Source organism: Cariama cristata, unplaced genomic scaffold, assembly GCF_000690535.1.
Source record: "Cariama cristata isolate BGI_N322 unplaced genomic scaffold, ASM69053v1 scaffold3490, whole genome shotgun sequence".
In the NCBI taxonomy this organism is placed as follows: Eukaryota; Metazoa; Chordata; class Aves; order Cariamiformes; family Cariamidae; genus Cariama; species Cariama cristata.
Genome location: NW_009593930.1, coordinates 49,488 through 63,089, shown reverse-complemented (window position 1 = coordinate 63,089; position 13,602 = coordinate 49,488). Strand labels below are relative to the sequence as shown.

Below are 13,602 nucleotides of genomic sequence, written 5' to 3'. Positions count from 1 at the left end.
TTGCTGGGGAGAGAAAGCGGTTCCTTGCATTCCTGCCATGCTGTTTTGAGAAGAGTACATAGGAGACTGCTGCAGCTCTTGCTGACTCATACTATTCTGCAAGGCAGACATGGAAGCTGAAGAGATGAAGAGGGTGACTTGTTGCTCTTGAGAACTTGGTGACCCTTGGACCAACTGAATCTGGGGAGAGTTGTGGAAGATGGCTGGCTGCTGTGCTTCAGCCTGGTTGGATCCAGGATTCTGAAGAGAAGACACGGTAGTCTGACTCTGGAATTGCATGGGCTGCTGCTCCTGGTTCATTGATGCCATGTTAGTCTGTGCATGAAAAATGGACTGGCCCTGTTGCTCCTGATTGGTAACTGGGTTTGGATTTGGGTTGAAAATCATGTTCTGCTTTTGAGAAGCAATTGTACCCATTGCATTTTGATTGCTGAACATCATGTTCTGCTGTTGCTGCTGCTGCTGTTCTTGAGACGGAGGACTACTCTGAATAGCAACTATCGAATGCTGAGGCTGGAAGATAGCTCCTTGTTGGTTCTGAGAAATTGAACTGGACTGGATGGAGCCTAACGACACTTGAGACTGAAACAAACCTTGCTGAGCAGGCTGAGTCTGGGGCTGTTCTTGGGGAAGCATAGAACTCTGGATATGAGATATCTGTGTCTGTTGCTGGAAAGAAGTCTGCTGTTCAGTGTTCGCTGCCGTCTGAAGAGGAGAAATGGAATTTGGGCTCGTAAAGAACGACATCTGTTCTTCCTGAGTCGCAGGGTTGCTCATTGAACTCTGGGAAAGGAACATGTTGGCAGACTGCTGGTCTTGAGGAACCGAAGAGCTCTGTAATACACCCATGGTGTTCTGTGAGTGGAACATTGGAGGCTGCAGTTGGTCTGAGGAATTAGTACTGGTCTGGTTGTGGACAATGGAATTTGGACTGTGAAAAATAGAGCCTTGTGCTTCCTGTGATATATTCTGAGTATCAGCAATGGGATTCTGAGAGTGAAAAAGCTGAGCTTGTGAATGTGGAGACTGCTGCATAAAGCTTCCCGACTGAATAGACATGATTTCTCCGCCTTGCTGGAACAGACCACCTCCTTGTTGTTGAGTTCCACTTGCCTGAACAGTCATCATGGTTTTGGTAGATGAAAAGAGATTAACTTGAGATTGACTTTCTCCACTATGCTGCATTTGAACCATAGTCTGAAATACAGTACTTTGCATCTGTTTACTCTGTCCTGAAGCTTCTTCTCCATCTGCAGAATTTGATGCCTGAAACATAGTCGGTCCATTGTTGGAGACCTGCTGCTGAGCAGTGGGAGTAGTCTCACTTCCAGAAACACCAGGAGATGAAGAGAATAATTCACACTGCATTTGCATGTCTTCGCTTGTTGATAACCCACTCATTATGTGAGAAGCCTGCTGGTAAACAGGTGACTGTTGGAGGGCTCCATTCCCTGACGTTGTTGAAGAGAACAAATCAGACTGCATCTGTGTTGCAGCTTGGCAAATGTTTTGTTGGATACCTATCACCATTGCTGCAGAAGTCTCCATTGCCTGCTGTTGCTGCTGCTGCTGCTGTTGATTGGACAGTGCATTTTCAGGCTGCGAGTGAACATTTTCGGCTCGTCCAGGCAAAAGGTTCTCTGGTCTGGAATGGACAGCTGTGTCTGATGAGGAAAACATCCCAGGATTTACACTATTTTGTATCTGGCTAACTTGCTGAAAGATATCTGCATTTAGCTGATCTTGAACATCCTCACTGCTGTCCGAACCAGAAAATAAAACAGAAGATAACTGTTGCTGAGCTTCCAATACCTGTTGCACCAAGTCAACATTTCTGTTGCTGCCAGTGGCAGTGTTTGTTGGAAAATTTCCAGCTTGCAGTTGCTGTATAGTGTTCTGTAACTGACTCACACCGCTTGCTGATGAGAAAATACTTGATGAAATCTGTTGCTGCAATGCCTGTGCTGGTTCTGAGAGAGTAGACTGTTGTTGTTGTGATGCATCAGTTAATTGTGACAAAGTGACTACTGTGCCATCTGATTGCAAGACTTCCCTGGTTTGGGAATCTCTTGTTTGGAATTGTGCAGCTTGCTGCAATAATGCATCACTGTTCTGCAGCTGACCTGGAGCAGAGACTGCTGAAAAGCTACCAGGCTGGGAAATGTCCTGCGTTTGGATAGTAGTTAGTGTCTCTGGATTATACACCTTCGGCTGTATTTGCTGCTGGTTTTCATTTTCAGAAGGTAAATGGGAAGCAGAAGTTGATATGCCGGATATACTGTTTTCCAATGTTTGTGGAGTTGGTCCAACCACATTTGAAGTCTGAAAAGAGCAATACATTAAGTAATTTGTAAGCTTACTCAGGTTACGCTTATAAAAATCCGCCGATCCCCTATGTTCAGGAAAGATCAGACTGAAGATTTGATGGCTGTGTATCTCTCCATACATAACCAAACAAGTAAGCAAATGACTGGCAACGGAAATGCTAATTCAAGGAAAGAGTCAAGGTACAATTTAATGAAAGCAATGCTAGGAAGTGATTAAAATAACATTCTTACAGTAATTCACTAGTTCTGTGTCACAAGACAAAAGAAATTCATCATAGTATCGCCAATCAATCTTTTCGAATACGAGAACAAGGTAAGTTACTTTCAAAGGAAATTGTCACGCTCTGTGATCATATGTTTTGCCCAGACCAATCTCGGACTTCACATTTTCCCTGTGTGTTACTTCTCCACTATTAGAATGTGGATTGATGGGCAGATTAACTAAGACTACTAAAGCTACTGTCTTCAGATCAATCAAACTTACCTTGAAGACAGGGGGAGATCTTTTTTCTGCACTTACTTCCATTGGAGCCACATCTTCGTTCTTAATCATACTGCTCGGCATGAGTGGAGTTATCAAGGCACTAGGAAGAATGTTTACCTTCTCCAGGTTACAACTGGTGGCCTTCACTGCTGCAGTCACAAACAAAAACAAAAGAGCAGCAATGGAATGTTAACATTTACGGTGCACAGAGTGGGTTTCTCCTGGTGGCCTGCTTCTCGTTTCACTTTTCAGCCCTACCATAAGAGCTCTCACCCTCATCTAAGATGCTAATACGCAGAGAGATCATTGCAAACATTTCAATACTTCAAATAATCCTAGAAAACCTGAAACCTTCACAGGTTATTTTTAAGACTAACAGCAATGCCATAGTTTTGGTTTTCTTCCATTGGACAGCAGGACAACCATCCATCAACTGCTTAAACTACAAAGATAAAAGCTTAACGCATCTTTCCACAAATTGTCAGATTTTAAACTTTACTGTACTTTAACTGTACAACTTCTCTGTTTCATTTTGAAAAAGGTCTGTTTTCAGATAACCATGTGAACAGAGTGCTCAAAGCATTCACACAGTATTTTTATTCTGCTAAAGGACTAATCAAGCAAAAACTCGATAAATCCGCATGCTGGCTCTGTAGCAAGAACAAGCTGTTATTTTTGCTTTTGCAGCACCTATTTTTTCTTTTTAAAGTAGAAAGGTGGCTTCTTAAAATGAATTAGATCCTTTTGGTTTTAATTTTTCCTGATCCATATAAAAATATTACATAAGCTATCCGAGATCTTCACTGTAAGTGACGAATAATATAATAATAATAATGAAAAACAAGTTTCAAAAGCAGAGAAACACTGTTGGTTTTGGTCTTTTATTATGTTTTTGTCATACACTTAGCTTAGAACTTCTGAATAGCTACCATCTTACCAAGGCATACACACCCTCTTTTTTCTCCCAAAGCTGAAAACTGAAACCATCGTTTAACCACTTAAAAACAACGCTCCAGCACTACTTCATTGTTACAAGGCAAAGACCTGATCTACACGGTTGTCCACACACCTCCCATCTTCCTCAAGTTTTACAGAACAGCTTAGAGTTATAAGATTGTTGTCTTGAAACATAACTTGTCATTGAAGTCTGTCAAATCTACAGACTCTTAAATTAGGTCTAGGAATCTGTAATGGCTTTGGGAAGCCATGTTTTGCTTTTTTACATATGCAGACGTTGCAATAGAAATTATTTTAAGGAATATTCACAGATGAAAATTGCCCGTGATAGGAAGAGAAAGGCCCTGTAGCTCAATACATAACTGTACATGTCCCTGGCGGCAACAGTTCATTCTCTTTGGCCAGGGCTGCTGGAAATGATGCCACTTAAGAAATTATGAATTCTAGGATTTTGCTCCCAGTGAAAGGAAACAGGAACGAAGTAGCATCCCTCTGGATCCCCATCTGGTCTTTATCATTTCAGAACAGTGAGGAAGGACGGGCTTGGACATATGTAGAGACAAAGTATATAAAGTAGACAAAATTGTCTGCCCTCTGGTTCATGATCAATCTAGAGCAGAACAGGTACAGGAAAGAACTGTCAAAAAGAGCTGGCTAGCAGGAAACCCCATACAAGAAAGTAAATGAAGACTTATCGCATAAATTAAATGGAGGACATGAAGCAACAGCACATTGTGTTCTTACGAACTACAGATGTTCTCCTGAAGCAGTTGGTATCTTCCCTTGGTCAAGTCTCCACACTAAATTAGAGGGATGTCAGGCTTGCCCCGATACATTAGTTACTATTTTCCTCATCTTTTTAATCTCCCTACCAGAAGTCTTACCAGTCCTTTTATCAGCTTGTTTCATTGCCCTAAATATTTTTGCGTCTTTCTCACCCAAATACTCTCTGCAGGTTTAAACTCATCATATCTTGTATTTCCCTCCCTAGCAAGTTGTAAAGTCAACTTGCAAATATATCCCCTGCCAAGATCAAGCTATTAACTTCAAACACAAGCTTCATGATTTTAACCTGAAGCTATGGATTCCTATCAAACTTGTGATCACATTGTTAATTTGCTTACCTTTCAACCCGCTTTCACCAGAGCAGGCTATGGAAATTTCCATCAACCTTTGTACGCTACCATAGTTTTAAGAGTCAACTAAGAAAGATTTCCTTCCTCTACTTCATTTCAGTATCAGAAGGATCAATTCACTTCAAACTTAAAAACCAGGCAAACCTAAAACTTGCTGCCTTAGAACAAAATGATAAACTTTGCATGGACGGAATGGTCAGAAAAAAACCAAACCTCACTGAAGGGAGTAAGCTGAAATTGCAGAATTAGCATTCTTAACTAGACCCACTGAAAGCAGTCTTACAAAACCACTGCACAGCCACCAAAAAGTACCAAGTTGGCACGTTTGTGTTTTTCAGTACTCAGTTCCTTCCCCAGCACTACCTTTATGTGTGGTTTTGCTTACATTAATACTACACAGTTTCTAAATACTTTGTATTAACTGCCATCTTAGGCTTCTTTCTTTTTCCTTCCTCACTTGCAAGCATATAAAATGAAGATCAGACTGCAGGGCCTGAGGCATGAAAAACAAAAAAAGTTTTTAATATTATTTTTTGCAAAGTTTTTATTCTGTACTAGCTCATATTAAAATATACTTAAAGGAATACTGTTGTAAAGTAAAATATTCAGAATCAGAAACAAACCTCACTGTAAGAATACGGCCAGATTTTATAAGCCCAGACTTATCTTCACAGGACGACTGATTCATTCCTCCAAATTTGGGTAGGATTTTTTAGTTAAATTATTAACAACGATAAGAATCAATTTAGTACCTTTTATAGCCTCTTCAAAAGAACAATGTTGGGCTGGGCTGGAGATTTCCTTCTTCACATTAACATTCAGAGTACCAGCTGTTGAGACAAAACACATTGAGAACTTCCTTATGTTAAAACAGCAAACAAGCAAAGAAACCAAAGCAAGCCAAAACAGTTACTTGTGTCTTAAAGAAATTAAGGTTCTTTGAAACCCACACAAACTTTTGCACTGTGTATTGTAATACAGATAAATAAACAAACAAAACTGCATATATGGTCAAACTTCAACTTTCCTCAGGATAAGGCTTGGTGCTATTTTTCAGTTGTGTTTGGTGCACTGTATGTAATACGTTTCCTCTTTTCCTGCTCAGCTTCATTTTGAACTTTATACTAGAAATGGATGTTACCTCACAAGAACAGCTGTCTCCATGCAGCTGAAATTTGAGATACTTGCCACATAAACGAGAAAAGCCAAACCTGTAGATTTTATTATTTAACAGAGCAAACCTCGCTAGCAAGAGGAGTTTGAAAAGATCCACATTACTTAACATTTCTGTTGTATGGACTAAATACCATGAAATCAGAAACGAGATGCTTAGCAGGTAAAACCGCCCACTCCTTCCTCCAGCTTTCTATTTTACATACATGTATCTGGAGTGTACGTAAATGGTTGCACATCGTGTGATCTTCCAGCATTGGTCACCACATATATTCCCACAGAAACAGCTGAGGTTATTTGCTGGTCATGATATGGTGGCACCTTCACAATAAGGTGATTCTGGAATGTAAAAATAATTTTTAAAAAAAACACATTAGAAACCTTATTTCATTACTATTGACCTTAATTGTATTTACATCCATCAAAACAAGAGAAAACGACTGATAAAACACCATAAAACACAAAGACATTGGGGAAAACATGATCAAGTTACACTTTCAGTGAAGTAAACTGATAATTAACTTGTGCTAGAAGAGAGATTTGAACAATCTGCCTATATGATGCTCATTGGCAACTTACAGCTCAAATGGAAGGTGCAGAAAGGAAAGATGTATAGAGTCCAGTACTTTAAAGACAAGCTTATGCCTAACACGCCTCACTGAACTGCAATCAGTTTGCCATCAAATTCTGCTGGACTCGGACACTTCACTGTTCTGGTGAATCAGGTCTTTGTATTCAGTGTGACCAGACAGAGGATGCAGTTTCCTGTTACACTCAAGCACATTCACCACTGCGCAGACATCAGAAAACAGGTCTGCAATCAATCAACAGCAGCAGCAGCGATGAGTGAACTCTCTCATTCCCCACCTACCTGTCTATCCACCTAGGAGTGAGAAATCATTTCTACCAGTGCATGCTTGGAATACCGCCTTCAGAGGTGGGAGCAAGATGACATTTGTCGGACATCATTTATATCCAATAATTCCCCTAATTTCAGGCCAATAGCCCATAAAGACACTTAGTTGTGTCAAAAAGAATAAACAAATATTTTGTAAAATATTTCAGAGTGGAACAGAAATTCAGCCAGGTACAAAGATTATGGTGTACACACAATCTATTTCCACTCAGTAGTAATCTGATGTGTCCTTAGCAAAGCTACTGGAAAAAATGTATTAGGCCTTTTAATTACATTATATGCAAGGGCAAAGACTTGCTCACCAAGTCCATATACCACACTCCTACTGTGCTAAGTGCTCATTTAGAAACTGAACAATTGTACTTGCGTAAATCCAAAACAATGATATTCTACCAGACTAACGAACGAACTGATTTGAAGAAAAGGAATATTATTTCTAGAAATGCACAGGAAGAGGGAAAGACTTACTCGATTTTTCTTTGGAAACAGAGTCAGAGTCCTTTTTTTTAATTAAAATAGAAAAATAATTATAATAATGCAGAAGTACCTGATGAAATAATTCCATGTCTATTTCAGCTTCTGCCTTCCAAGAATTCTCATCTAAATGAAAGTTAAAAAGCATGATTTATTGCACATCCATATAAAGCAATTTATTTTAGTGCCTTTCATGCTGCTTCTCAGTTCGCTCTCTACAACTAAACTTTATCAACCAGTGTAAACCCAAACATCACGCTCTCTTCAGCACCCCAAGCCATTATTGCTTTCACACTAACCAGAAACATTCTCTTGAAAAATCACTTTTGTTCCCTTTAGAAAGTTCTTGCCAATCAGAAAAACTTCCTCTTCACCCTTCACTGAACAACTGTGCAGACTTTTCTTGAGGATCTCTGGAACGCCTGCTGGTTGAGCTGCAATTGAAAAAACACATGGTTTGAAATCGAGAAAATATCAACATCCAAACCAAAAAGCTTTTCTTACAGGATTATAAATGAAAGAACAAAATAATTTCTGAGCTGCTTCCTTTACTGTATCGTTCATGACAAAACTTTTCAGAAGACAACCGTTTCTATTATTTCCTCACTAAATATAATGACCTCATAAAAATCACACTTAGGTAGATGATCCCCTAATAATCTTTTCCCTTTTCTCCTGCATTTATTAAGTCTTCAAAACTAAACCTTCAGTGCTTGAGCTAAACCCCCAGAAGCGTTCAGAAGAGAAGAAAATTTGGTTCTGTAATTTGCTGGCATAGAGAGCGATACACAAATGACTCAGCCCTTAGGTACAGCTGAAGCACACCTTCAAATTTATCCTTAAGCTCATAAAAACATTTTTTTATGAAGTTTATTTTGTTCTACTATGCAAAAGGGTAGAAGTAGTAATTTCCACATTACCTGTGTTTTTACAGGTTTTTTTTTTTCACTTGAGGTAGCTTTCTGGCTGGTGCAAGAACTTAGCCAGGGCTTTGAGCAACCTGGTCTGGTAGAAGGTGTCCCTGCCCACGGCAGGGGGGTTGGAACGAGACGGTCTTTAAGGTCCCTTCCAACCAAACCATCCTACGATTCTATGACTTTCTAGATCTATATACTTCAGTTACCACAAACCCTTGAGAGAGTCACATCTGCGTACCTGTGAATTACAGCAATTTATATCCTACCAACTAGCAAAGAAATGCAACTTACAGATACAGGTCCCTGGAAACCTCTGCCTCTTAGCCAGCGATTCAGATGATGATTTATATAACACATATTATAAATTGTCTTTGCTGCAAACTATTGCTATGCTTCTTAAAGAACACATCAAGTAAGACCATGTGTGTTAAATGAAAATGAGCAACAAAGACAACTTAAATAGACATACATTTTAAAATAACGTACTTTGACTTTGTCACATTTAATATGTTATAAAGTAATTCCAGTTTCTAATAAAGGTTCCTCAACCACTTTTTCTGTTCACCATAAAATCCTACTGGCATAAGCTTGTACTTGTGCTTTGCGCTTACATGGCCCGCTTTTAGTGTTTAATAACAATATTGTCTGGGCTTACTACATGGAAGAACCTACATACGGTAACAGTCCAAACTGTTTAATGACCTTTCAGAAAGGATTTTTCTACAACTGTTGCAGCGGGTTCCTAGGCAACCATTATGCAACTACTAAATACGCCCAAGGCACATGAACTTGTGAGAAGAGTAACTGGATTTAGGTTTGCTAACAAGTGAACAAAGGCTATTTAAAATGCAGAATTTAAATAAAGAGCCTGCATCTACTTAATGTCTTTCTTATGGTCTCAGACACATTACTGCAACTTTGACAGCAATATTAGTAATAAAACACAACATAAACAGGCTCCGATGAGTGAAAATGTAAAGCTTATTATGAGAAGGTACAGTACACATTTGTGGTAAGATGTATGTAGCAAACAAAACAGGTGTAATGGGCTTGAGGAGATTATTTATATAAACAAATAATTTAATAAACAACAAAATTTAATGCCACATTGATCAGCCAGTACGTACGTACCAGCACTATTTAGCAGCTAATGTCTACTGCAAGTCACCATAACTTTGGGGTAAGTTAAGAGAGCAGATGCACAGAATCCTGGGGAGAGCCTCATGAATTCCCCTCTCAACCTTCATATCACAACAAGTTTTACCCACATCATTCATCAAAGACACAACTCTTACCAGAGCATTTTCTTTCTTTGTTTTAGATTTCCAGCAGTGGAGATGCTATAAAATTCCTGGGCAATCTCTTAGCGACTTACACAATGAAGAAGATTTTCTTATCAACTGACCAAACCTCAGCTTGCTAAACACTAAACCAATTTACTCTTCACTGTAATTTTTTTTTTTAGAACTTTATTTATGGAAGGGTAACCTCTTCCTTTTCTTCTAATGGTCCTTAGCAGGTCATCCCTCTCATATATTTTGCATTTTAATCACTGACCATATCTCAAAATACAGCTACTAATGTTAGGGTTATAAATGGATGCATTCAACAAACAGAGAATGAAGACAAGGGACCCTCATAAACCAACACTGGAATGGCCTTACGAACAAGCTAAGCAGGAATTGCATCAAATACAGCTTTTGTAGCTTAACAGCCTATTTGAAAGTTCGTCTCTAAAACATCTCAGACTCTCAGCTTCTACTTAGAATACCAAGTTTTGGATTGGTATGTGCTTAAGAAAACACCAGATGATTTCCATTCCCATTTCTGCTATGACTTAAATAATTTTATCTTTAACCAGTAAGTTAAAGATACAAACAAAAGTATACAGAAATAACTTCTAGGTATTTTCTAGAAAATGTTTTTTTTTCTTAAATCTGAAAATTAGTATCAGATAGTACAGTGTTATACTGACTGGAATGGAGCCACAGAGACAACCATATTTCTAGCAAACATACTCATGTATTTTCCAACAACACAAACACATAAATCTGAGAACTCTACCAGTTTTTTTTAAAAAAAAACAACACACTGGAAAAAGATTTAGCAAAAAGTGGCAGGAGGAGGAAAAGAGGGACAAGAACACCTCAAGCTGCCCTTTCTGGAAGAGCAGCCCGAATGTCAAACTACTGCCTAAAGCACAGAACATGGCTGAAGAGAGGAGGAGTGCCCTCCCCTGCATCAGCAGTGACATGTCCTTGTTATCAGCCTCTGCAGGGTCTCCGAGGGGTCCTGCTCTCCCCGGGTCTTGCAAAGGGATTCACTGTGAGAGCAGAATAGTGGAAGGAGAGACGGGCTACGTGCCACAGCTGCCGAATCGCCTGTTGCCTGCAGCACTGGAATCGCACGGTGGTATCTGATGTGGAAGCTCACATGTTTTTAATTATCTCCTCTTCCAATCTCTTTTTTTGCTGGCAACAAAGCTGCAGTTTCTGATGAGTTGAATGGGAGCCCTGACACAATAGGTACTGACAGTGTTTAGGAAAAAAAAAAAAAAACACACCACCAAAAAACAATAACTTTTTATACAATGGAAAGAGCACAAACCAAGTGCCCAGGAGCTTGCATAATCATGCTATGTTCCACGTATGAAGAAAAAGCTCTCCTATCTTCTTGTTCATCAAGAAATAACAGTAATCCCATCAACAGCTCTATTAAACACATTTCCCTATCTTTTCTCTTTGACAGATGAGCAGAATTCCCCATAACTGGAAGTCACCACAGACTCTACAGGCACAGGCAGCCCCTGACGAAGTGCAGCCGCCTCTGATTTTGTTTTCCCTGCTGTTCAGTATAACCTACCAGTCAACACAGCCATCTGTGCTCAGTGTTAAACAGAGCATTTTAATAAATAGCTATAAAAAGCTTCATTCTTGCACTGAACCAGAACAGATTCAGCCTCCAGCCCAGCGAACTACCGCAACTGTAAAGAGCCATGCTTACTACCTTATTAACAATCTTTTCTATCACTGAAAGCTGACAGATGAATGTGACAACACAGAAGACATTAAAACCTGTATTAAAAAAGTCACGTAGTAAGTTCAATCATGACAAAAATTCTGACCTTTTAAAAGGCAAAAATTCATTTAAGAAAAGATCAGGTCTAGTTGACAGGGTGGTGTTAGGTCAAAGGTTGGACTCAATGATCCCAGAGGTCTCTTCCAACCAAATCGATTCTGTGAATCTGTGATTTATAACTACTTTTAAATATTGGCCAGTCATTTAACTAACACCCCACCCCAACTAAAAAAAATCAATGTGATCTTAGCCATAGCACTTCTGAAATAACCAAAGATTAACACTGGAGCATTTTTCCCCCCCCAAAGCATGTCACAGTAATCACACTAAAATCCAGGGTCCTCTAACTTTTTATTTTGATACTTACTGCACAAAATTGGGGAAGAAGGTGTCTGAAGAGTCAAAGTTGAACCATCTTTGCGAGTGATGTTAACACGAAATACCAGCCTAGCACGTGTGCTTTTCTTCTTCGAACCAGCAATCCCTATCCTAGCTTCAACATCAGCATTTCTCAGCTTCAGTATTCCCACGCAATCAACCCTAACAACACAAAATAGTTGAGAGTTTAATACATTTTAATAAGTTCAGCATCTTTAATAATCTTTTGACTAGTTACATAAGCCACAAAGTCAAAACTCTTGAAGTAATTACTGAAATATTATTAGATTTATTTATTTATTTACATGAAATCTCTGTATGACCTTTCTCATTATATAGCCCAGTTTTCAATTCAATCGTACATAATTTGGATGATGAATCATGGTAGGAAGGAATATGAAAGCAGTACGAATAAAACAGAAAATGCAATGTAACAAAGTAATTCTGGTAAGCATTCCAATTTGTAATCACATATCTTCATTCTTCTATTCCTGGGGCTAGACCTGGGTTTGTAGGATTATAACTACAAAGTATTCTGCATTCACTTAAAGCAGTAGTAGAAGAAAACTTACTGTAGTCATATTATTTTTTATGCTCAGTGGAACTTGGAAGTGATAGATACGCCATAGCATAACTGTGGTCCTACGGGAAATGTATACAGGGCCAAGGTGAGAGAGTGATGCAGCGCTAACTTTCAGAAAGCCACCCAGATGCAAAATTATTTCAAGCAAAAAACAACCAACCAAAAAAAAAAAAATCCAACCCCAAACACAGCCTGATATATTAAGAAGAAGAATATTGCAATTTTACCAGGCTCTTAGGCCCTACATCCAAAAAGTACAGGGACCATCTGATAGCTAATTTGAGTACAAGAAGTTTTTGTGCTGCATGAGGGTCAACAAGCAAGAGCTAGGGAGGGAGTGGAGAGGAGGGGAGAAGGCGATTCAGAAGGCGGCACTGACATTACCATCATTAGAGAGGTGCTACAGCACCTGAAACACTAGGAAGATTTCTTTTGAGACATCAAGATACCTTTTGAGAAAACAGCCTAGGCAAAACTTTTCTTCCTAGATAATGCTAAATTCATCTTTCTAGTATCTCTATACTTACATGGTTTTACATTAACACTTGAGGACAATTATAAAATTACTCTCCAAGAGGCAGCTTCCAAACCTATCATGGGAATATATTTTATATTAAAAAAAAATCAGATTGAGTCAGTCTATTAGCAAACTGTATTATGCTGCTTAAGAAGTGGACACTGTAAATCGAATGAATGTTTCTTCTCTTGAAACAAGACAAGCTTCTAAGTAAAGAGTGGCAGCTTTCAACCACACACATTAAAAAAAGATGTTCTACTGAAAAGAATACTTTGAAAATAGGTCACTCCCTTTCTATATATTAAGATACATGTAAAAGCTTATTAGGGAATCACTTATATCTGAAGTTTCTTGTGAGACCTAAATCATGCAGGCAGATGAGGCCACTTGCTCACAAACCTACTGCAGGTAACTACTGCCATCAGACAGAGCGCATCCCTCCTCGGCAGCAGCCCTATGCTGCCTATGCCCATCTGTAGGCTGGATCCAAAACTCTGCCTATACTTGACCAGACAAGCTCTGTAAAGACAGCAAAGCAGGAGGCTTCCGTGACGAAGGACTATCTGGTGGAAATGACAGAAATGGAACAAGCGAAGGAAGAGAGGAGAAAAGCCAGAGTTTAGCCTCACTATCCACAACTCCCAGCCTTTTGGGCCTAAGGA

The 13,602-nt window shown here is 39.2% G+C and overlaps 1 protein-coding gene across 1 annotated transcript in view; it reads right to left on the bottom strand.

The window, feature by feature from the left end:
• The window catches only part of NFAT5 (nuclear factor of activated T-cells 5, tonicity-responsive), a 40,843-nt gene that overhangs the window by 2,900 nt on the left and 24,341 nt on the right, over window positions 1–13,602 (bottom strand). Inside the window, exons 5-11 of the mRNA XM_009695999.1 lie at window positions 11,830–12,002; window positions 7,767–7,901; window positions 7,541–7,593; window positions 6,284–6,416; window positions 5,657–5,734; window positions 2,812–2,960; window positions 23–2,322 (exon numbers count right to left, since the gene is read on the bottom strand). Of these exons, the coding sequence (XP_009694301.1) occupies window positions 23–2,322; window positions 2,812–2,960; window positions 5,657–5,734; window positions 6,284–6,416; window positions 7,541–7,593; window positions 7,767–7,901; window positions 11,830–12,002 (3,021 nt within the window). The remainder of the gene's footprint in view (window positions 1–22; window positions 2,323–2,811; window positions 2,961–5,656; window positions 5,735–6,283; window positions 6,417–7,540; window positions 7,594–7,766; window positions 7,902–11,829; window positions 12,003–13,602) is intronic.